Source organism: Papio anubis, chromosome 3, assembly GCF_008728515.1.
Source record: "Papio anubis isolate 15944 chromosome 3, Panubis1.0, whole genome shotgun sequence".
Taxonomy (NCBI): domain Eukaryota; kingdom Metazoa; phylum Chordata; class Mammalia; order Primates; family Cercopithecidae; genus Papio; species Papio anubis.
Window position 1 is genome coordinate 14,963,103 of NC_044978.1, and position 24,712 is coordinate 14,987,814.

The window sequence follows — 24,712 nt, forward strand, 5'->3', positions numbered from 1 at the left end:
GCATTTTTTTGATGATTAGTGATTCTGAACTTTGAAAAACACTCTTTTTAAATAAAAACACAATGGAGCTTATTTTTTTCCTTGAGAATCACCTGAATCAGTTATTCTTGTTTTATTCCATTTCATTATTTTTCATAGAAAAATTTAAATCTTTATATTTAATAGCACTTTAAAATCTAAAGTATTTTCATATGTTTCAGGAATCTTTAGGCGTTTTGTATATATTTGACAAATTGATAAAAGGATCATGTATGGTTTGCACATATGTTTCTGATTACTATTCGCCTAAGAGTGGAACCTACGTTTCCCAGACTTTGTGAACTTTTGTTGAGACTTAAGCTCTGGAAACACATGCATGGGTTCATCCAGATATAGTGCCCTTGCCTCACCTGTGCAACCACGCATGGCCCAAGTCCCTCGCACTGAGTCCTACCTAGCGATAGGACAGCAATTGCTCTTTAACATCTTTCTTTCATGATAACTAACAGAACGCTACTTAAAGAGCAGAATAACTTTCTGACCTCATCCTTCTTAAAATAATTCAAATAAAAACAATTAAACCAAGAACTTGGTGATTTAGAAGAACAATTTTTACAAAGGAGAGAGAACATAGAGTAGTATAAATCAATATCAATAGAGTAGGGAGTAGAACCAGGACACAAACAAAAATATCAACTTAATGTTTATTAAACCATCATTTACTCCTCCACGTATTGCTCACCAAAATAGAGGTAAATAATAGAGACACAAAAGCATACGTATCTACTACAAATGGATCCCACTTGTTTTTAGTAAGTGTGCTTTTATTTTCAAAAGTATTAATGGGAAATAACATATATTTTCCTACTTGTTTGCTTTATTATTCAAGGAATCATTTGTGTTCAATTGTATTTATCCTCTCGCACTTACTTTAAAGAAAATGGAAAGGCTTCTGGAACAAATAGCACCTGGCTTGAAAGAAGCACTCAAAGCATCAGAAACAGTCAATGAGTAAAGAAGATCTTTATATAATAAGTATCTGTTTCTCCTGTCTGCCTCAGAAGCAATTGTCGTAATCAAGTGAAATAATAAATCTTTGGATATTTCGACAAGTGTAAAGCGCTTTTCAAGTCGGAAGTAATAAAGTTTACTGCCATTTCCTACAAGAGTACATTCTCTTACTACATTGCTTCTTGATGCTAACAGTGAAAAATATTTTTTCAGGAATCAATATGAGTCTCTTTTCATTATCATGGAAAGTTTTATGACAGAAACCTTATCAAAATGAAATTGTGAGGTCAGGAGCAGTGGCTCACACATGTAATCCCAATACTTTGGGAGGCTGAGGTGGGCAGATGACCTGAGGTCAGGAATTCGACACCAGCCTGACCAACATGGTGAAACCACATTTCTACAAAACAAAAAAAATCAGCCGAGTTTGGTGGTGCATGCCTGTAATCCCAGCTACTGGGGAGACTGAGGCAGGAGAAAGTCTTGAACCCAGGGGGCGCAGGCTACAGTGAGCTGAGATCAGTCCACTTCACTCCAGCCTGGGGGACAGAGTGAGACCCTGTCTCAAAAAAAAAGAAAAGAAAAGAAAAGAAATTGTGATACTTGATGCCATAACAAAGACCTATTTGTGCTAATTGCTGTATTTGCCTTACGATCAATTAGGAAAGTTTACGTGTATAGAAGTGCGATTCCATCTGGAGCGACAAATGGGATACTATCTGATCCAGATGTACATTCCCAGTCTCCTGATCGTTATTCTATCCTGGGTTTCGTTCTGGATCAACATGGATGCGGCACCGGCCAGGGTAGCTCTGGGGATAACCACTGTGCTGACGATGACGACACAGAGTTCAGGATCACGAGCTTCCTTGCCAAAGGTAAGTGCACCGAATGAGCACACACATCTTTGCACACACACTTATAATCTTGCAAAGATATCATTGTCAGCTTTGGTCAGATATTTTTCAATGGCATTTCAATGGCATGACTGGTGTTCAAAGTAATGTATAACCAAAGCAGAAAACACGTAAAACAGAAATAAATGAAAAAAATTCTGCAAACCAGTGATATCCGCTATTCACATTTTGTGTTATTATTCTCAATTATTTAAATATCGATAATACTCTTATACACTATGGAATTATTTGTATCAATAGGTTTTAAAATATTTAGAAATATATTAAACATTTAAGTTGAATCTACATGGTAATTTTAAATGGTGGCATAGTACTCCATTGTATGGATATGCCATAATTTACTTAGTCACTCTTAGGACTGATATTATAATAAATATTTATATAATAAATGTTATATATATGAGTATATATGTGTGTGTGTACCTGTGTCTATACATATCACATATATCATCTATATTTATATATACACATTTTATGTAAACATACATATATATCTATATATAGACACAAACACATACACACACATAGCTTTACACATATTTTTGTTATGTTCTTAGCATATATTCTTATAAACAGAATTGCAATGATAGCTGTATGCATTCATATATATTGCCAAATTTATTTCCAGAAGACATATACCAATTATACTACAAGTATTTTATCAGAGTGCCCATAGTGCTGCATCCTGAGCCAAATATGGTATATATTATTTTTGTGGTTTTTTTTTTCCTCCCTGTTGCTTTTAAGTAACCATAAGTCAATAGGAAGGAGACCTTATCTAATTCCATGATTTTCATCGATGCTGAGCTGCCAGAATTAAAATAAAATTGTTCCCTCTGTGAGGTTCGTAGAAGACCCAATATTGCTTTGCATAAGATATACTGAAATAAAACTCTTTTCATTTATTTAGCTGCATAGAAATAGAAAATTATTTTCTTCCCCTAAAATGATGTCTAAGAAGAAGTTTCTATCATCTAAATTAAGTAATTCTGCATAGCTTCCAAAAAGCTTTACTATTACTTTCATTGAAATGAAGTACTTCTGTGCAATAAAATCACATTAACTTTTTTTGTGTGCATTTGATGCTATCTTCTTGCCACACCAAGTAAATTATAAATCTATTGTCATGGCTCCCTTAGTCCTTTCTACTAATTCATTCCGTGATTCAATTTATTAGATTGAAATGCCTATATAAATAAAAATTGAAAATAGGATTTAATCATTAAAATATGATATTAACACGATCTGCCTCACTAAAATTTAATGGTTATCTTTCAAAATAATGTCTACTTTTATTAGCAAGTAATTGTATTTTCAAAACTGTTCGCATCAACTAGTGTTTTCTAAAATATTGCTCATGTGAAAATTATAAATCTGTTTATAAATGTAAACTAGTAAGACTCAATACTTATTTACATAAGAATAAATGTTGCAAGAGTAATATCTGGGTAATAGTGGAAATGTCATGGTTAATTTGTAAAGGAAATCGCCAGTTTACTCACTGATCTTTATGAGCTAAACAGAAATGAAAGCTCATTTGTCTGTATGCTGTCAGTCAGAAAAAAGAGAATCTGTGGCTTCTACAAGACAGGACAGAAAGACGCTTATATACAGAGTAAGCTAGAATTGGGGCTGTATGGAAATGTGAGTAGAGGCTGCAGAGATAAAGCAAGCAATAAATTAAAAACACAGAATTGAGGCACAACTTTAAAAAAAGAAGAATGACTAGGACTGCTTCATAGTTTTTTCTCAAGAAATAGGAGATATTTTTAAAAGGCTTTAATTTCCACAAGACCTTAGAGAAGAAACAAATTTTCCACCATGAGTTCAACTATACACGTACACGTGTACAAAACCTCTCCATCTCTCTGATCATAGAGACAATGACACCTAAAAACGTGATGACAGTTGTGACTCTGACCCACAAAAAGAATTGATTGAGAAAGTGATACCTTAAAAGAAGTTGACTGTATCATCTTAGAATTCAGGATAAGTCAGGAATAAAAGGTTTCAGGATAAGTCAGGAATAAAAGGTTTAGCATAATGAATTACTTACATTCAATTTTAGCAGGGCAGACCCCAAGGACCCAGGATAAACAACAAGAATTAATCTGTTGGATGAGACATTCAAAAGAGTAGAAAATCTCTTTAAAAATGCAATTCTGATTCTGTGACTTTATTGGGCCAGAGAGACAGGAGGTGAGGGCGTTACAACTTGCGTTCAGAAGCACATGTGTGAGACCATGCACCTTAAGATCTTCTGCTCTCAGTCTCACAAAAGAACCCTCGGAAGTCTGAAAGTCTTGCCACTAAATCACCCAGAATTTACCTACTGACAGTTTCGAGGAAGTAGGAACACAAAGTAACATTCAGGAAAACTGACTATCAAACATCGGAGAGTGAAACAATAAATCATTAATTTGTGATCTTTGCCTAGTGTTTTGTCTAGGCTCTGTGTCAATGCATCTCCTGTAAGATAAGAACGAGCTTACAAATTGCTTAAGTAAGACTCAGAGAATGAAATCTCAAAGAATGTACTATAGCCAGCTTCTAGAGAACTACAGAGCTGATATTCCTCTCTGATATTTTCTATTGCGTCAGCCTCTACAATGTCATGATAAATCAAGCATGTAGTCTCTCAAAGCAAGAACACGCCTGTGACTGATTCCTTGAAACTTGAACTCTTTCACATTTTTGCAGTGTCTGTATCAGGTGGCCATAAGATGGTGATATACGCATTCTATTCCAAGCAAATTTTCAAGGTTGTGTAACTTTAGGAGCGCTTTCTTACACCATGTGCTTGGGGCAGAGTGAGAAAAGATGGCGATGACCATGGCTCCTATCAAGGAAGACTTCATAGGACTTCATAATGATTGAGTTTAATTTGGGTGCAGCAATGGGCCACTGATGAATTTTAATAAGGGGGGCAATTACACTGACTTCTGTGTGAAGACCAGATAGAAGAGGTAGAGTGGGAGCAAGGAGTCCACCAAGCAAGCTATTGTGGTCCACAGCAGATGATGGTCTGGCAAGATTGGTAGCAACAGAGATAGAGAGTAGCAGATGGCTTTAGAAAGAAGTAAATGTTTTTGAAAAAATAGATTTGGAGGTAAAACAGACAGGATTTGCTTATGAATTGAGCACGGAAGATTCAGAGAAATGCAGGAGTGGCATTCAAGTAAGTCACTAGGCAAGTAGAGATGATAGTTACTAATAGGGAAGGTTAGGGGAAAGGTTAATTGTGAGTTCTTTTCTAAAACATGTTAACTTGGACACATTTACAAGACAATCACATGGAATTGTCAAAAACTAAGAACTTCCAAAGTTCTGACCAACAACACCCAGCCCTCAGACTTTAGGGAATAAACTACAAATGAATTGAGAAGTGGACTAGAGGTGATTTTTCTGGTGGAAGAAAGCCTGGAAAGACAGGGAAAGAAGATGTATTTGTGCTTGGCCTTCTTCCTACAGCTGAATATCTTCTCTCTCTGTTCCTCCCCCAGGGCTAGCCCTACCAATACACAGAATATATTAGATAGTTTGGTTAAAGGCAAGATCCACTCACCCCAGAACTTTACTCCTGAATTCTTTGAGATCTCAGCATTCTGTAATCTTTTTTTAGATATGGAAAGCTAGTCCTTCTTAGGAGGATTCATTTCATCAGGGGTGAAAGAGGGGATAGTAATAATATTTCAATTATTTTTTAGTATAAATGTAATTTCAATATTCAGTTAAGACCTTGGCAGTGAAGGAATTAAGTATGGGGATGGGTAAGAATAGAGAAAATCAGTAGAAGAGACAAAACATAATTTTAATTTGTAAACACTGAGTACTAGAAGGAATCCGCATTAGGGAACTTTGGAGAAATCTTGGCTATACAGCAATATTATATACACCTTACCCTTTCTTTTATGATTTCAACAATCAATTAATTCCTGTTAGAGATCTACCCTCATCATTTGTTTTTCATCCTGTTTTGTAGAGACTGGCTAAGGACCAGGTCTGGTGCACGTTTTATGCTTCATATCATCTGCAGAAGTACACCAGTGTCACTATGCATACCTTATTTTAGTCTTTTAAACTTATTGTCATATCAGAGATTTTTGAACATAGCATGTCAGACAGGTGCACACACACACACACACACCCCATACACAATGCACACATTCACGTACGCAGATAGAAATTTGGCAGGGTGGGGAATCTCTAGATTCAAGTTTATCCAAACCCTAGCTCTTAACACAATATATTAATATTATGACATTCTTGGCACTTGGGGCTGATGATCCAGTTGCATCACAATTATTCTGCATGACAACTCCCAAATCTCAATGGTTTACAACATTTCTTCTTGCTCACAGGACTGCAAGGTGCCTGTGTCTCTTCTGGGCTTGCCCTGAGATTGACTGTTCAAGTGAGCATGGATCTAGGCTGTGGAGTGGGTTTCAGATCTGCTCCCTGTGTCTCCTCATTTTGGGGCTGCAGGGACCTGTAAGATGTTCTTTCCATGGAGGAGTGCTGGAGAGCAAGAAGGCAAGCAGAAACATGCAAGCTTTTGCTCAGAATTGACACACAGTCGCTTCTGTTCTCATTCCATAAATTACACCAAGTCTCATGGCCAAACTGAAAGTCAGTGGGGTGGAAGAGTGTGCTCCACCCACAGGGAAGCCTTGGAGCTGAAGAAGGGAAAAAGGAATTGTAAATAATCTTATCTACCTCGGGGCAATTATTTGTTTAAGTTTTCTGTCTCCTTTCTTAGACCACACTCTGGCTTGTCAGTAAATGCTCAGAAAAACAAGAGGGGAGGAAGGGATAGGAAAGAAGTAGAGAATAATCCCAGGGAGATTCTATGTGAATTTCTCTGCTCCCATCACTATGGCCATCTCATTGAAAACAGAGCTACTAAGCATTAAAAAAAGAGGAGCACTTGAAATTTCAAATATGGCTTTTTGATTAAATATTTTACAGAAACTCAGAAGAAGCTGGTAGCCTATTGAGATTGCAAATTCTTCACCAAAAGCTGTTTATGGTCAACGATTACTTAGAACCTTTTACCTCTCTCAATTCCACTCATTTTTCCCCTTTGAAGTTCTCTGTGAAATTGTCCTCATTTTGAGAGGTGGTGTCTGCATGCAGTGGCTCAAGTTTGTAATCCCAGCACTTTGGGAAGCAGAAGAGGGTGGATCATTTGAGGCTAGGAGTTTGAGACCAGACTGGCCAACATGGCAAAAACCTGTCTCTACTAAAAAATACAAAAATTAGCTGGGCGTGGTGGCGGGCACCTGTAATCCCAGCTACTCTGGAGGCTGAGGCACTAGAATCACTTAAATCCAGGAGGCAGAGGTTGCAGTGAGCCGAGATTGTGCCACTGCACTCCAGCCTGGGTGACAGAGCAAGACTCCATCTCAAAAAAATAATAAAAAATAAAAAATAAGAAAAATAATAATGATAGCTTTTATATTATATTAAGTTTTCATTCTTCATAAAGACACCAATTTTAAAAGTGATTATAAGTATTAGAAAATACAAGTTGAACTGATACATTTTTTGAACACCACAATTGTGTTGGCACACAGATATTTATGTGAGGTTGATTACAATAAAAAGATAGGAAATGCGAAGAAAAATGAAGGATTTCTATTCACTGTTCATAGCTAATTAGCAAATATACATTCTTATTCTTCTCAAAAAAATACTTTTAAATATTAAAGGAGAGTAAATTGTGTTAGTGATAACATAATAGGGTTAGGAGAGTTACATAGTAATGAGGTTTTCCTATTAATATAGCAATTAATAGTTATTATTGTCAGTAATGTTTTGGTCTAAACCTTTTATTTTATTTTATTTTATTTTATTTTATTTTATTTTATTTACTTATTTATTTATTTTTGAGACGGAGTCTCGCTCTGTCGCCCAGGCTGGAGTGCAGTGGCCGGATCTCAGCTCACTGCAAGCTCCGCCTCCCGGGTTTACGCCATTCTCCTGCCTCAGCCTCCCGAGTAGCTGTGACTACAGGCGCCCGCCACCTCGCCCAGCTAGTTTTTTGTATTTTTTAGTAGAGACGGGGTTTCACCATGTTAGCCAGGATGGTCTTGATCTCCTGACCTCGTGATCCGCCCGTCTCGGCCTCCCAAAGTGCTGGGATTACAGGCTTGAGCCACCGCGCCCGGCGAAACCATTTAAATATAACATTTAAATATTTGCTGAAAATGTATCTAATCAGTATTACTTCAATCAAGTTCAGTACAAACATGATCCAAGTGGGTTCATTTTAAATTTATTACTGTGACAGAATGTGTAATAAATTTAGCTTTATGATACAACGCTTGATGTAAGCAATATATTCAACTAAATTTTTTAAATGTTCATGGATCATAGTAACTAATATAATTCCATATACATTCATTTAGGAAAATGGAAAAAAAAGAAAAAATGCCCAGAAAATGAAATAATTATTTAGTCATACCCTTATCACAAGATATAATGTATATGAATACCATCCAATTTTATTACTGATAAAAAAAATTATCCGTTTTGTAAATAAAAAAGTCCTAAAAAAATGGGTGAGTTCTATGATAAGAAGGATAGAGATTGATGGATATCACTAGTTCTACATTTCATCTTAGGACCTCCTTTACTAGACTTATTAGATTCCATCAAGGACCTACTTAGGACCTACTTTGCTAGAATTATTAGATTCCATCAAGCTGAAAGATTAATGATTATCAAGCATTTTCTCTGTACTTGAGATAGAGACAGGGTTACTACATCAATTCTTAAATCCGATAGAACAACTAGGGAAAAATATATGGTCAAATCATAAACTTTAAACCTTTTTAAAATGGCATAATACCACAGCTTTGACATCAAACTAAGTTTAAAAACAAAGATATGTATTCAATGTGGAGACTACTTTATGTAAATAAAGTCATCCACTACATTCATATATATGCTAGAATCATACCATGAGCCCCCAAAAGACAAAAGTGGATGTAAAACTACCACCTCGCCAGTGAAAGAAAACACGTTGCCCCAAAATCAGTGTAAACAAACACCTTTACAGGCTTTATCTGTCTTCATGATACCTACTTGAAGTTTTAAATGAAGCTCTTAAACTCCAGAAGAAAAGGGAATAGGAATTTATATGTTTACCATAAAAAATGATGTTATAGAAACACAAAACACAAAAATGCAGAAGAGAGAGGTCACAAATATGATTTAACCTGAGTCGTTCTAAAAAAAAAAAAAAAGGTAATAAGAAATGCCAGGAAGTCTAACAGCATGCGGCATTTTCTTGTTTCTTTTTTTTTTTTTTAGTTATACTTTAAGTTCTAGGGTACATGTGCACAACGTGCAGATTTGTTACATATGTATACATGTTCCATGTTGGTGTGCTGCACCCATTAACTCGTCATTTACATTAGGTATATCTCCTAATGCTATCCCTCCCCTCTCCCCACTCCCCATAATAGGACCCATTGTGTGATGTTCCCCTTCCTGTGTCCAAGTGATCTCATTGTTCAATTCCCACCTATGAGTGAGAACATGCGGTATTTGGTTTTCTGTTCTTGCGGTAGTTTGCTGAGAATGATGGTTTCCAGCTGCATCCATGTCCCTACAAAGGACATGAACTCATCCTTTTTTATGGCTGCATAGTATTCCATGGTGTATATGCGGCATGCAGCATTTTCAGTGACATCTAGGTTTGACAATTTCTCCTAAGTGTTAAACATTAGAAAAAGAGCTACATACTACAGAAAAAATGATGGTAAAACTCCAGTTACTGAAGCGGGAGTCAGAGATAACTGTGACTTTTCAAAATTCTTTAGCCTTTTTGGTTGTACTTTCTTTGTCTGGTGACTGAAGTATTGGTTAAATTTACCTCTTTGGAAACAATGAAGTTCTGTTATTATGTGACTCTCTGTTATATTTTATCTCATGAAGTAAAAAGCATTGCATGAGTGCCTCACACATGTAATCCCAGCACTTTGGGAGGCTGAGGTGGGAGGATCGCTTGAGGCCAGGAGTTCAAGGCTAGCCTGAGCAACATGGTGAGACTCTGTCTTCACATTTTTTTTTAATTAGCAAAGTGTGGTAACAAACACCTATAGTCCTAGCTGCTTGGGAGGCTGAGGCAGGAGAATTGCTTGAGCCCAGGACCTCGAGACTGCAGTGAGTTATGACTGCACCACTGCACTTCAGCCTGGGTGACAGAGCAAAATCCTTTCACAAAAACAAAACAAAACAAAAATCCCTTATGTGAAAAATAAATATTGTGTTAGAAGCATCATTCATTTACTAAGGATTATGAGTATGATAATCATCATGAACGTTCCACCAGCAGTACTGTTGTGAGTCACCCTCCAGGATGATAAATGTTAGAATATCGAAACACAATATCCTGGGCTGTATGTTTCATTGCTTAGTTATTCGTTCTCTGGGAAAGTAGTCCTCAAGTTACCTCTTCTTGCCTTTTCAGTATCAGCTTCATTCCACTTCAACACCTGTTTTTAAAACATTATTTATTATTTCCTTTGGTTCAGATTCCTTGATCTCCGGCTTTAGGTCTTAATGAAGTTTGAAATGCTTTTGAGATTAATATTACTTTTTCCTGTTACCAAATGTAAAATTCTTATGCAGGTTCTTGCACTAAGGAGAAATGTACGATTAAGGGTACTACAAATTTGTATTTTAAAAATGAATGATTAAATGAATAGTCAATGAGATCTGAAATTAAAACCTCGGAAAACAAGGCATAACACAAGCAGAGACATTTTCAGCTTATCCAGAGAAAAAGCATTTATCTGTTGGCTTCTATCACTTGCCCATTGCACAGCCAAAATTATTCGTCACAGTTTACTTGACATTTCTGAGGAACTAGGGCAATCCACAGGGATTGAATGTTATTAAAAGAAGAACAAATTACCCTATTCAAAGGGCTATTTTAGCTCATCAAAAGCATACACTACCATATTTTATTATACCTTTTCCTCAAATAAAAAGCAAGTTTGGATTGAGAAGAGAATTGACAAACTACTTCTCTAAAGGATCCCTGGAAATTTACCTTATAGAGTTCCAACATGTAGGTGTAGATGAGATTTTGTGATTCAAACTCCAGGTTCTGGTTTAATCAATTTCTTTTTCTTAAGTTTAAACTATGCTGTTTATAAATACATTTAAATTTCCATTTCTAGAATCCATTGATTAATAGTCATCTGGGTTATAATTTAGCTAGCCACATCAATGTATCTTTGCCCATTAATATATTGTTGTCTATAGGCTGTAGCAGGAATTTATTGGTCACAGGAGAATCCTTTTGACCACCTCCATGTAGACTGAGGTAAAGGCACACACCTTGGCAGGCCTCTCAACCACAGCATATACTGCCATAGATAATACAGTTCACTCAATGTACTTGTTAAGGAATATGATCCAAAATTATTGCTATTCAATAATGCTATCAAAAGTTGGTGCAAAAGTAAACTTATTTATGAAGGATTACGTGAGAAATACGCAAGTCATCTATTTCTCTGGACTTGTTTTAGTCCATTTTCACATTGCTATAAAGAATTACCTGAGACTGGGTAATTTATAAAGAAAAGAGGATTAATTGGTTCATGATTCTACAGGCCACACAGGCTTCTGCTTCTGGGGGGCCTCAGGAAACCTACAATCATAGTGGAATGTGAAGGGGAAGGAAGCACTTCTTATGTGGCTGGAGCAGGAGGAAGAAGATTCAAAGGGAAGGTGCCACACACTTTTAAACAACCAGTTCTTATGAGAACTCTGTCACAAGGCAGCACTAGAGGGACGGTGCTAAACCATTAGAAACCACCCTCGTGATGGAATTACCTCCCACCAGGCCCCACCTCCAACACTAGGGATTACGATTCAACATAAGATTTGGGTGAGGACACACATCCAAACCATTATCAGGATCAGAGAGCACAAAGTCAAATGACTTCAGGGGTCAGATGCACAAATCAATGAACAAAGTGGTCTGGTATAATTAATGAGGGGTGGAGGGATGAGCAGTATGGTTAACTGATGATGAGCATTCCATGCTTAGAAGCATATTCCTTTTCTTTTTTCAGATATTGTGCAGTCCAAACAAACTTATTCTCATACATAAATTTGGCTTGCAGACTGCCTCTCTTTACTCTCTGCATCTAGAGAATTGATTATCTGTCTTAGGTTAAGTGCTTCAAAGCACCACCTGGACTCTACTTTTTTGTACCTCCTTACAATTCATATTGCTGAATTTGGACCTGACACTATTGTTTTAGAAAATTTTTGGCTGAAAATCAGGGGAAATTTCTTATGCTTTGTCATACCCTAATTAATTGACAGCTTCTTTCTATAAAGCAGTGAGTTTTTCTCTTTAACAAAGGTGCCTTTATGTGCTATTCAAGATATCACAGTGATCAAATCATAATCCACATGTTCCTTAATTCTGTACTTATGAGGATTCTTGTTTCAGAAGGACAAATAGAAATCGCCCCTACCTGAGTTTCTCTGGAGTTAGCATAATGCTCTGTGCCACCAAGGCTACTTTCCCCTCTAGGCATGTGGCAGGATTACATCTCCTAGTGCTCTTGTGATCAGGGTTGACTGTGAGTACTTCTGGCTAATGAACTTTGAGCGGAAGCAACCTGTTCCACTACCAGTCTGAAACATTTGTGATCAAATGCGAGAACCACCAGCGACTTGGTTTTCCTCCACTGCTGTGTTACAAGTGAGGATAGCAATGACAACACCACTCCAGGGTCAGCATTCAACTCAAAGTAGACATGGAATATGAGAGCCAAATAAACCTTTGTTTCTTCAAGCCAGAGAAATTTTGTGGTTATTTGATAACTGCTTTGTGTCCTAGCTTGAATCCTCCCTATGCCAAACTCCTCATGTCACTGGAGGGGTAGATACAGAGAAATCTCACGGTTAGGCAAGCTCCCTGAACGTGACTGCTTCTCAGGGCCAAAAAAAAAAAAGTGACTTGATTCCCTGTTTAATAACCAAGATGACTGACAGCAATAAAATCCAATTTCTATAGATATAGATATAGATATATAGATATATCTATATATTTCTTACTTGAGATGCAAGAGGCAGGCTTTCTCTATTTCTAATGAAAATTTTACAAGAAAGAAAAACTGCATAATTTCTTGTGAAAAAATATAAGAAATCTACAGAACATATGGTGCTTATATTACTTTCCCTAAATTATAAAACTTTTTTTAGAATGAAAAAGGCTAGGCCTTGCAATAACCTAGCTTGGTTACTCAGTTGATCATTTATCAAGCTGATCTCTTCCTGGATTGCTACATGGCAAGTAGACAATAGTCTCCTGGCTCCTGGCTCATAAACAACTTTAGTATATTTAATACTGCTGGGGGACACACATGGTATTTCAAAGGATAAAACATTTCTCTTATCTTAATAGTTTTGCTTCACCTGAGCAACTAGGTTGTTTTCATCTACTAAATATAATGACCATTTCTTTTTATACGTCGTCTACTAGGAAGTTGACTGTCAGATTTTAGGATCAAAGCTAGCAAATATGGAGGATCTTACAGTATGTATTTTGTGCACCGACATTACTCTTAAATATCAGATGAAATTTAAAAAGCCTGGAATTTTAAGATACAGAGAGGAATTCCAATTTACAGTGTTTACAGTTGTTGATTTGCAGTGGTGTCTTAAACGGAAGCAGCCTAATAACTATGTGATATAGAATAGTAGTTAAGTTCCTGGGCTCTGGAACCGTGTGAGTTACATTCAAATCCTAGTTTTGCTACTTGGTAGCCATGTGGCCTTAAGCAAGTTATTTCACTACAGCTGTTTCCTCATCTTTAAAATAGCGATGATTGCCTCTATTGTTGTGAGGTTTCAGTGTTACTGTATGGACACTACTGTATTAAGAACATCTCCTGGCATATTAGTTAATATATTTATGTTTCTAATAATAAATGGTTAGTGATTACAAGTCAATACACAGGAGTCAACCTAACTGAGAGACTTAACCATAAATAACCCTGTGCTGCATCCTAGAGATACAAAAATGAGTAAGGTCTGGCCTTTGCCTTAGCTCATGGAATGTAATAGCCTAAAAGCAGAAGATACATAAGTGGATAATGTCAGCACACTGAGACAAAATCAACGATACAAGGGAGTTATTTGGTATTTGCTATCAACACATATTTTGTTAACATATTAGTATAGACATCTCATCTTCAAATCTTCATGGACATACTAATTTTTGCATCCTTCTAACCAAAGTTTTTGGAAAGTGGAAAGCATTTAAAAATTGTAGGATAGAGCAATTAACTGATGGGGGGCATTCAAGTGGTGCTAGCCACAGACATCTTACAGGACCTAACACAAAAATAAATATAATTACAGTTGTAATGAGTGACCTATGAAAAAAGTAGAAGTGGGATGCCGAGAAGCATTATTGTGGCCTGGGCATTTGAGGATAGTTTCCCTGAGGAAGTAGCTTGCAAGCTGAGACGTGCAGAATGAACATCCATTACCCAAAGAAGGAGGGTTCCAAGTCAAAAGCAATAGCAAAAAACTAAAAAACAAATAAAAGTAAATACAAAACAGCTGAGGCAGAGTGGAGTTTGTCAATTGCTTTCAGGTTTTCAAAAACTAAAAGAAAGGAAATGTAGCTACTACATAATAAGCAAGTAAGAAACTGGCATAAGGTGGTAATTATTCCTTCCACAGTGTGGTCTTCCCTGGCCACTGCCATCTAACATAGCCCCCTTCTCCCAGTCCTTCATATCTTTACCCTCCCACATTTTCTTTACATTTCTCTTAAATTATCTTATATATGTGTTTGCTTTTATTGTATGTTTTTCTAACTTGAGTATAAGCTCCATTAATAATAGAGCTTGTCTGTCTTTCTCATCTCTGTACCTATAACACCTAACAACAGAACTTGGGTTCATCATTGGCATTCAGTAAATGTTGAATAAAAAACAAAAATGAAAGCTAGGCTTTATGTGAAGGATTAATATGAATTATTATGAAAGGCTAATTATGAAGGGCTTTATACCTTACAAAACAGATTTTGAACATTAAATTAACAGAGAGTAAATGAAGAATTGTAAGCCTAAAGCAATGCAATCAGATTTGCATTTAAAAATCAGTAACTCTTGTGGCAAGGGTAGAGCTGAGGGACTAGGACACGCTGTGGCTTCGATCAGTGTGATGGCAGCATCAGGAAGGACAGAAATTGATAAACTTGAGAAATGGAAAGAAAAGATAATTAACAGGGCTGCATCTTTGAAAAGAGAGAGTGAGAAGCCTTCTAGATTTGGGGGTGAACAACTGTGAGTAGAGTCTCTTAATGAGAAGAGAGGGGAGCTGTGCATATTTGCTGGGTTTTGTTTGTTTGTTTGTTTGTTTGTTTTTTTGTTTTTTTGTTTTTTTGTTTTTTTTTTTTTGAGACGGAGTCTTGCTCTGTCACCCAGGCTGGAGTGCTGTGGCCGGATCTCAGCTCACTGCAAGCTCCGCCTCCCGGGTTCCCGCCATTCTCCTGCCTCAGCCTCCGGAGTAGCTGGGACTACAGGCGCCCGCCACCTCGCCCGGCTAGTTTTTTTGTATTTTTTTAGTAGAGACGGGGTTTCACCGTGTTCGCCAGGATGGTCTCGATCTCCTGACCTCGTGATCCGCCCGTCTCGGCCTCCCAAAGTGCTGGGATTACAGGCTTGAGCCACCGCGCCCGGCTGTTTTTTGTTTTTGGTGGGGGAGGGTGTAGTCTGGTAGAGATTCTTAACTCCTTTTTAGTCAAATTAAGTTTGAGGTGTGGGAGACAGTCAGAGTGCCATGAAGGAAGAACCTGGATAAAGGGGGATCTAGTCAGGAAATAGAGGTTTGGGGATCATAAGCACAGAAGAGGAATTGAATCCATAGGGATAGATAAGATGGATTAGTGGGTCATGTCCCAATGAGAATAGAAGAGGACCAAGGCCATCTCCCTAAGGAGCTCAAGAAAAGAAAGAGAATCCAGAAAACCGACGGGGTGGAGTAAAGGGAGGGAAACCCAGAGAATGCAGGTCACAAAAGCCATGGAAAGGGCAATCCTTGAAAGGGAAGCATTCTTCTGCAGGATGGCTTGGGAGTAGTTTCCATGACAAAGGTCCCCTGACCAGTGCACCTCATTAGTCGACCTTTAGGTTTTATTTCCATAGACACTTGTATTCGGAGAGTGATACCAAGGAGAGATTCTTCCGGAAAATAGAACTAGGGTTCCAGTGGACAATGGGTCTTTTGGGAAGGTGGTCAAGATTGGAATGATACTGCCTAACAGGGCGGCATGCAGGAGGGGGAGGAAAGAAGGTAATGAATCTGAATCCATGGGGAATGTGCTGTATGTCATGAGTATGCTGTGAATGCTTTGAAGTAAGAACTGCTGTCTTTATTTTAAAGTTACTAGCCCCAAAGTTCCAAACTTCCCACATCCTGTGTTTGCTGTCCTTGGCTGGGAAGCTGGAATGGAGGAGGAGAAACAGACTTGAAATTGGTGAAGGGGGTCGAAGAGATGATGAGGAAAGTAGGCCTTTAGGCTCAATGCTTATAAGCTGTTCACAATTAGCAGAGCCCTGGCAGGCACAAATGACGTTTCGATGTATTTGTTGTCACTGAAAACGCTCATTGAATTAATTTGGAAATTATATTTCTGAGGTAATTTCTGTGGTTCATGTCATTATGGATTCAGAACGCTCAAAAATGCACACATACTTTATGAGTCATATTCGTTCAGGAATAATGTGGCTTGAGACAGCATCTTTGAAAGCCATATTACTTGTTCCAGGACTGTATATATTTGGAAGCAGCCAGAAATTTCTGGCCAAATTACAGAATTTATGAAATTTAAATCTATACTTGCAAACAGATGGGCATTTGACACAGCACTGGAATAAAGTGAGATGCACTGCTCTTTGCCCAGTGGAGATGGTGCTGACCAGTAGAAGTCACACTTAAGTGCAGGAGGAGATGCAGAGTGCTTCCTTGTTGAAATGCTTCGTTTGTAAGTTGACACTCTTCCGAGTGTCAAGAAATGAACTCTTTCAAAAAGCAAATCAACCCAATTAGAGGTATTAAGAAAGTGTTGCTCCAGAAAGTGAATTTCCATATGTCATCTATGATTCAGTTTCTGCCCCCACGCCTGTATTTTACCATTTAATGCCTTCATTTATCTGTCCATTGATTCAGCAAATATGTACACGTGACAAACACTGATGTGATGGTGACCAAAACAGAGATGTCATCTGCCCTCAAAGAGTTCACAGGACAAACAGGAAAAAAAAGAAAAACAAGGAATCACAATTCCAGTGCAATGTGTTAGGGTAACACAGCAAGTCAGCACAGGTACCATGGGATTCTGAACTAGATTTGGGCAAAGTCTAGCCTGAGACCTGAAGAACCTGCTGGGAAAGATGGGAAAGAGCTTTTTTCCTTACTTTATTTATCGTTCCTGCCACTCTAACTTCCCCCCAAATGTTGAGCCACTTATCCTTTAAAACTACTATCTAAATCTGTCCAAAATTCCCACGGGCTAACGTTTCGTAAAAATAGCTACACTAAATATTGAAGATGAAAGAGGAAAGAATACGGAAGATATAAACAGCACAAAGACAGGCAAGCTCTCAAAATCTCAAAATGTAGGGTGTTGATCCTTAAGATAATTATACACTGGGTCCAAAGAAGTAGGGCAAATTAGCTTGAACCCAGCCTGGCATTCTGTTCTCCCAGATCCACATCTTCTTAGAAGTAAGGATATTTGTTTTTATAGCAAGGAAACAGACTTGTAGCTAACTGTCCATTTCCAATGAAAGGTGGAAAAACATCTTACCTTTTATAAACAAAAGTATCTCTCATTTTTATTTCCAATACTTGGCAAATGACAGCATTTTACGCATCTAATTGGCCATATAAAGTATGAAATAAAATGAATTATCTCATGCTCACTCCACAAAAGGTATGTTTTTGCTGACACTACACTGCTTGCAAGATACGCTTCCTTAATTTCCTTAGAGTAGAAAATTTCCTTACAGTAGCATCAAAATAATGATGTTAATGTATTACATCACTTGGAAGAAAATAGTTATCCATAAGTTTATACACATATACATAAACAAATGAATAAACAGATAAATGTAGAAGACAGTGATTTTTCTTACAGTAGAATGCTAATTGATTTCCTTAATTGAGTAATTTCCTAATACTCAAGCAAATTTTCAACCTTGAGCAATGGACATATACAAAGATACGAGGTCAGCTACAACCTGAAATCACTGCAAATTAAACTGAGAGAAGTATGAAAGCAGTTGCTTAAAGGTTACTGAATTACTTTTTCTAAGGGACTTAGGTCTGTATAAGTCTATTTCTAAAAAATACGGACCTAGCTTTTCTTTTTACTCTTCTCTTCCTGTCTCTTCCCTTTGTGTTCATTTTTAAAAGTTGTCTGTTCGTTCCGCTTTTTCTTATCCTTCTCTTCCCTTCTCTACCTTTGAGGTGACAAGACACAGTGAAACTGTAAGGCCATAGCTGAGCAAGTGTCAGAATCAAGGATGGTAGCTGGGGCTGGTGGAACCAGGATCAAGGATGCTATCAGATTACGAGAACCTATGGAGCAGGATAAATAGATAGTTAGGATCAAGGCCAGTGGGACCATTGCGGGATGGGACCAGGGGCAAGGAGCCAAATGGGGCAAATGGTGACCAAATAGAAGCCTCCAGCCATAATCCCCCCTACAGGAATGCCAAATGGAACAACTATCTGCACACAAAAAGCACCTTCATAAGAACCAAAAATCAACTGAATGATCACAGTATCTGGTTTTACCATTATATTAAGGTGCTGAGGCTGAAAAGATGGTTGACAGAATTGAGATGTTAGTCACATACATGGTGAATGATCAAATACATGTTGAGGATAATGGGAGTCAAGTTTCCCACTTTTAGAGAAAAATTTTGCATATATAGAAAGGGTATAGGCTACAGGGAATGCTGTGGTGTTGAGTTAGATTTAGAGATACTAATGGAAGCTCGTGTTTGATGGATAGATGGATAGAGAGATAGAGAGAGAAAGATGATAAAGAAATGTATACAGTTGCTACATTTTATGTGTGTGTGTGTGTGTGCGCGCGCGAATATATGTGTATGTGTGAGATTGATAGCTCTGTCCACTGTGAGGGCCTAGAAACGATACCCCTAAGGAAGATGTGAGTACACCCAGTGCCCAGATCTTGGTTTCTAAAAGCCACTCTTCACTACAGAAGAGTTCCTTAGAGAAAGGGCTGACTCAAAGACCAGAATAGGAAAAGTACAAGATGAATCTGGAGTGTCTTGTGCCAGAAAGTGAGGAAATGCTCAAATAATGAGGGAGACTTGTCAAAATGATATATGTGCTAACATCTAGGGGCTCCTAATGGCCCAATCTGGGATAATGTGAGAATCAAAATAAATAATGATGTTAATGTATTACATCACTTGGAAGAAAATAGTTATCCATAAGTTTATACACATATAAATAAAGGAATAAACAGATAAATGTAGAAGACAGGGATTTTTCTCACAGTTGAATGTGAATTGATAAATGTAGATGAATAAGGAAATTAGAAAATCACCACTGAGTAACCATCACTGTAATAATTGTTTCAGCCAAAAATCATCAACATATGCTAAATCTAGTGTGTGAAGATTTAAAGAGTAATAGAATACTTATATAATTTCAAAATATTCCATGCATGGGAAGATTCACAATTTTACAATAGAGCAACATAGCAGACATTACCTTCATCAATTGATCAGCATTGTGTACCTCCTGATATGATGCACTGTGGAGAACAGGGAATCACTCGTTAGGAATCCCTACTAAAAATCCATCATCTGAATGTAAATGAGGAAACATCAGGCAAACTTTAGAAAATAACTGGCCTGTACTCATCAAAAGTAACAATGCCACAAAAAAAGCAAGGAGAGACAGATAATGTCCCACACTGAAAACTAAAGAGATATGACAACAAAATGCAGCACGTGATCCTGGATTAAATCCTGTGCTGGAAAAAAAATAACAAAAAAGTTTGTTTTTTAAATAAAAAAGGGTATTCTTGAGACAATTGGTGAAATGGGAGGGATTTAAGGATTAGGTGGTAGGATTTTATCAATGTTATAAATGTTAAATTTCTGATTTTGTTGAGTGTATGGTGTTATGTCTACAAATCACACTCAAATAGTTTGAAGGAATATATACATGTATATATATATACACACACACATACACACACAATAATATATATACATACACACACAACAATAAATGTAAAGTGGAGAAGTAAATGTAGTAACAACTGGAGAAGCTGATAGTGCTTTTTGCAATTCTTTTTTTTTTTTTTTTTTTTTTTTTTTTTTGAGACAGAATTCTACTCTTTCGCTCCAGCTGGAGTGAAGTGGCGTGATCTTGGCTCACTGCAACCTCTGCCCTCTGAGTTCAAGTGATTCTCCTGCCTCAGCCTCCCAAGTAGCTGGGATTATAGGCGCCCGCCACTACACCCAGCCAATTTTTGTATTTTTAAAACAGATGGGGTTTCACAGTGTTGGCTAGGCTGGTCTCAAACTCTTGACCTCAGGTGATCCACCCGCCTTAGCCTCCCAAAGTGCTAGGATTACAGGTGTGAGCCATCGCACCTGGCCTCTTTGTACTATCCTTATAACTTGTCTTTATAAAAGTTAAAAATATTTCAAAATATGTAACAAATAACCATATATTATTTATAAATGCAATGAAAGAAAAATATCTTAACAGAATTAATAAATACAGTTTTAAACTTTTTAAAAATATTGATGAAAATGTGGAACTAAAAAGCCAACAGCATTATCTATAGTTCAACGTTCACACTTTTTAAGCACTGTACTGTTCTGAAGGTAAAGTTATATTTCATCTTACTTCTCCTTTCATCGTGTTTGGGCTATTGCCTAAATTTGAAAAAAACAAAAAAACAGAATACTCATAACTAATACATAAAATTTGCAAAAATGGCCATCTGAAAACTTCAAGAAAAAATTGTCATTTTCTTTATTTTTCAATACTTCTATATGAATGACATAATTCAGAATCAGAAAAACTCAGTTTTGTTCTCAAAGGAAGTAACAATCTAAGTGAATTTGCTTGCTCTCTGTTTCTCTCTCGGCTAGGTTTCATATGTCAAAGCTATTGATATTTGGATGGCAGTATGCCTCCTTTTTGTGTTTTCAGCACTTCTGGAGTATGCAGCTGTAAATTTTGTATCAAGACAACACAAAGAACTTCTGAGATTTCGACGAAAGAGAAAGAATAAGGTAAATGATGAAATGTTTTGGGTTTGGCAGCATCCAGTTTTCACTGGAAAGTGAATTTGTTGTATTTAATAGAGATGAAAAGAGAGGCAATTGGGACTGGGGATGAAATAATATAATATTCCTTTCATTTTTTTTCCAATCCAAACTAAAAATGTCAAAAATAACTTCAGGGAGAAAATGATGACACCTAGCTCTACTTTAAACAGCATATCTGGTGACATGAGACCTACATTAGCTTCTTTTTAATGTGCTTCCTGGAACGACCCTTTTTTATTTTAATTAATGAATTATATCATTTCTTACTTTCAATGTTAGAGCATTTCTAATGGTTTCACTTGACGTAAGTCATCAAATGTAATTATTAAAGTTCTTTTGTCAGAGCTAATTCATTTCATTATTTTCATCAAATATTACTTATTTACTAATACCATGATGATAAATACATGAAAAACTCTGTGGTCTCTTTTTAATGCATATTTTCATGAACTAAAGACATTTCTTTTGAAACCCTGTGGGAAACACAAGAAAGTCCTGTTGTTTCCTGGCTACTATCTGATAAATGATGAAACCAGGAAGAAACTTAGAACATCATGAAGAGACCATAGCCAGTTTCAGAAGTAAACCCCTAATTGGATTTGGATGTCCTAAATGAAGTTTTTCCTCTATGCAGAACTGTAATGGCATCTCCCTTGACATGCACGTGGTTTTGACCAATCTGCTTTCCTTTTCTGTAAGAGAGATCCTCTATCAACAGCAGATCTATGCATTTGCTTCTAATGTGAATGTGCCAACAGACATTTTAAAAGCAAATGGTCTTTTAAAGCAATGGACAGTAATATCAAAGTTTTGTGTAATTGTGGCAAGGATCCAATATCCTGGCATATTTAAGTCAAAACATAAACCTTAATGATAATAGTATAGTTCACATAGTGTGCATTTTTAAGTATGTAAAGATTTAACTTTTTAAGGATTCTTTATGGTTTATAAATTATACTGCAATTTATGTATTTATTACACTTGTTTAAAAAGCTTTGACGTCTCCGTGTTTGAGTCTACTTAGTATTCAACATATTCTAAAGCAGTAACTTACTTATCATTTCTAATTGGCCCTCCAAAAAGCATCACTGCTCCAATAAACACACAATTAACAGCAGCGTGGAAAGAACATCAGCATTCAGCATCAGAGATTCAGTAATACATGAACAAAAAACAGTGCTAAGACTTGTGTTTAATCAAATTTTTATGAAAACAGAAGCATATCTTTTGTACACTGAAACATACTGTGATGGGGAGATTAACTTTATCTTCTTCCCTCACCTCACCCTGGTCTACTGGTCTGTTATATTTTCTCATTTCTGCTCATTCTGCCTTTATCTCTATTTCTTCCTCTTCTCTCTCCCTCTCCACATCCTACTTTCTCATGTTTTCTTTCATAATAACTGGCACCGGTTGAACAACAATGACAGTACAAATGCTGTATCACAGGGATGACGCTCTGGTCTTTCTTTGGTATTAGTGACTGATGAAGATCACTTTCCCTTTTAGTATCATTAATTAGAAGTAAAGCAATATGCATGTTCCCTATCATTATGATTTGCTTTTTGTCATTTTGATTTTCCATTTCCTTACCTTTTTCCTTCTCCTTATACAATTTAGAATGTATCAAGCAGGTCCTGTAAATTCTGGAAAAGAGAAGTTTTATGCATCCGGTGTCCAAATGGGTAAAGTGTGAAAGCTCAGACATATCCTACATCCACCACACATTCAATAATCACAATATCCAGTAGACAAAGTATTAGATGACAAGTTTGTATGCTCAATTCTGGATCCTTCTTTTAAAAAATTATTTTTACAAAAGTGCCTCTTTACTCAGTTTTACCACATGTAAAAGTGAAATAAAAATATTTGATGCTCCTTCCTCTTTAGCTCATAGAAAGAGGGAAGCATTCATTTTCTCCAGTGACTGGTACTCTGGGAAAATGCAGAAATGCAAAAACAGTCATATCTTATTGTTTTCTGATAACTACTTGATATATTCAGGGAGCAAATGTAATTAAATGTAATTTTGATTTAATGAAAAAAAGAGTTTTTTTAAATTCAGTTTATACATTGGGATAGATACTTTGCATATGTGAAAATCTATTAATTGCTACCTAGATCTGTTCAAATGGTATATGCAATTACAACCAATTGTGTAATTATATTTAATCATATATGAATTGATTCTCTGGTTTCTCAATTCCTCTTGGTCCACTTTACCTTCCCACAGACAGAAGCTTTTGCATTGGAGAAGTTTTACCGTTTCTCAGATATGGTAAATTGACTTTCTTAACTCTAAATAGAGGAATGTGGTCATCAGTAAAAAGCAGACAGCATATTCTGCACTACCAAGGCAGTGTTTGGTGGGGAAACGTAGCCCCCTTTTGTATTGAAAGCGGAGCAAACACCATCCTCCTTCAGCTAAGAAGGTTATTTTCTTTTTCTAAAAACTTCATTCTTGTCTTCTCTCATCCATAAAAGGATATTTAAATATTACCCTACATTTTTTTAACAGAGCTATTTGATTGGTCAAAATGATTTAAAAATATATGTTAAAGAGAAATGTCACATATATCTTGTAATAATCATCAGAGAAGAAACACTCAGATACTTGTACAAAATTAGTTGAAAATAAATGGAAAATTTATTTATACAAACAAATTCTAAAAGCAGCTGCACAAGAGACCTCAAAATAAGGCAACAAAATGCTTTGTGCCTTCTGTGTATCTTTAGAATCCATTCTAAACGTTAAAATATGCTGAGGTTACTTATAGCAAGTGAACAATTTAGTTTTGATAGCAGCATCCTTTGAAATTGTCAAATAAAAAGAGTTCACAGAGGCACATGTCCAAGTATAATGACTAAATATTAGGAAAGCAATATAAAATAGATAGTTTTGGTCCATACGTGGTTTGACTTGGGGGTTCATAATATAGTACACAGTAATTACATAGAAATCTATTGAAGCCAAGAATTTAGCCTGGGAAATCACACACAAATAGTTCTGTCTACTAAACTTAATTTCTGGAGTAAATTATATCTAAAAGTAGCTACCAGATGATTCTACTGTACATTGCAAGTAAGCATCCCTGCAAGAGACATAATGTTAAATAATTCTTGCAGTAATTTCAACCTCATAATAGATTGTCTAGATCTGGTATTATTTTAAAGTACTTGCTAAGTTCTCTTATAATATGTAATCACTCAGCAATTGTCCTTTTGCTACTAAAATTTACATCTTATTTCCCAGCATCCCACTTCTCCCTTTGTTTTTCATCCCTGAAAGAAAATTTCACATGATCCACTTGCTTTTACTTGATTATCTTAACTGTAAATTTTTCATGGCATGGAATTTACATAATTAGATATAGTGTTTGCAATATATATTTATAGATACAAGTGGGTATTAAACTATATAGC

The 24,712-nt window shown here is 36.5% G+C and overlaps 1 protein-coding gene across 1 annotated transcript in view; it reads left to right on the forward strand.

Annotated features, from left to right (window-relative positions):
* The window catches only part of GLRA3 (glycine receptor alpha 3), a 138,721-nt gene that overhangs the window by 95,229 nt on the left and 18,780 nt on the right, over window positions 1-24,712 (forward strand). Inside the window, 3 exon segments of the mRNA XM_031664109.1 lie at window positions 1,631-1,868; window positions 21,110-21,253; window positions 23,523-23,567. Coding sequence (XP_031519969.1) covers window positions 1,631-1,868; window positions 21,110-21,253; window positions 23,523-23,567 — 427 coding nt within the window.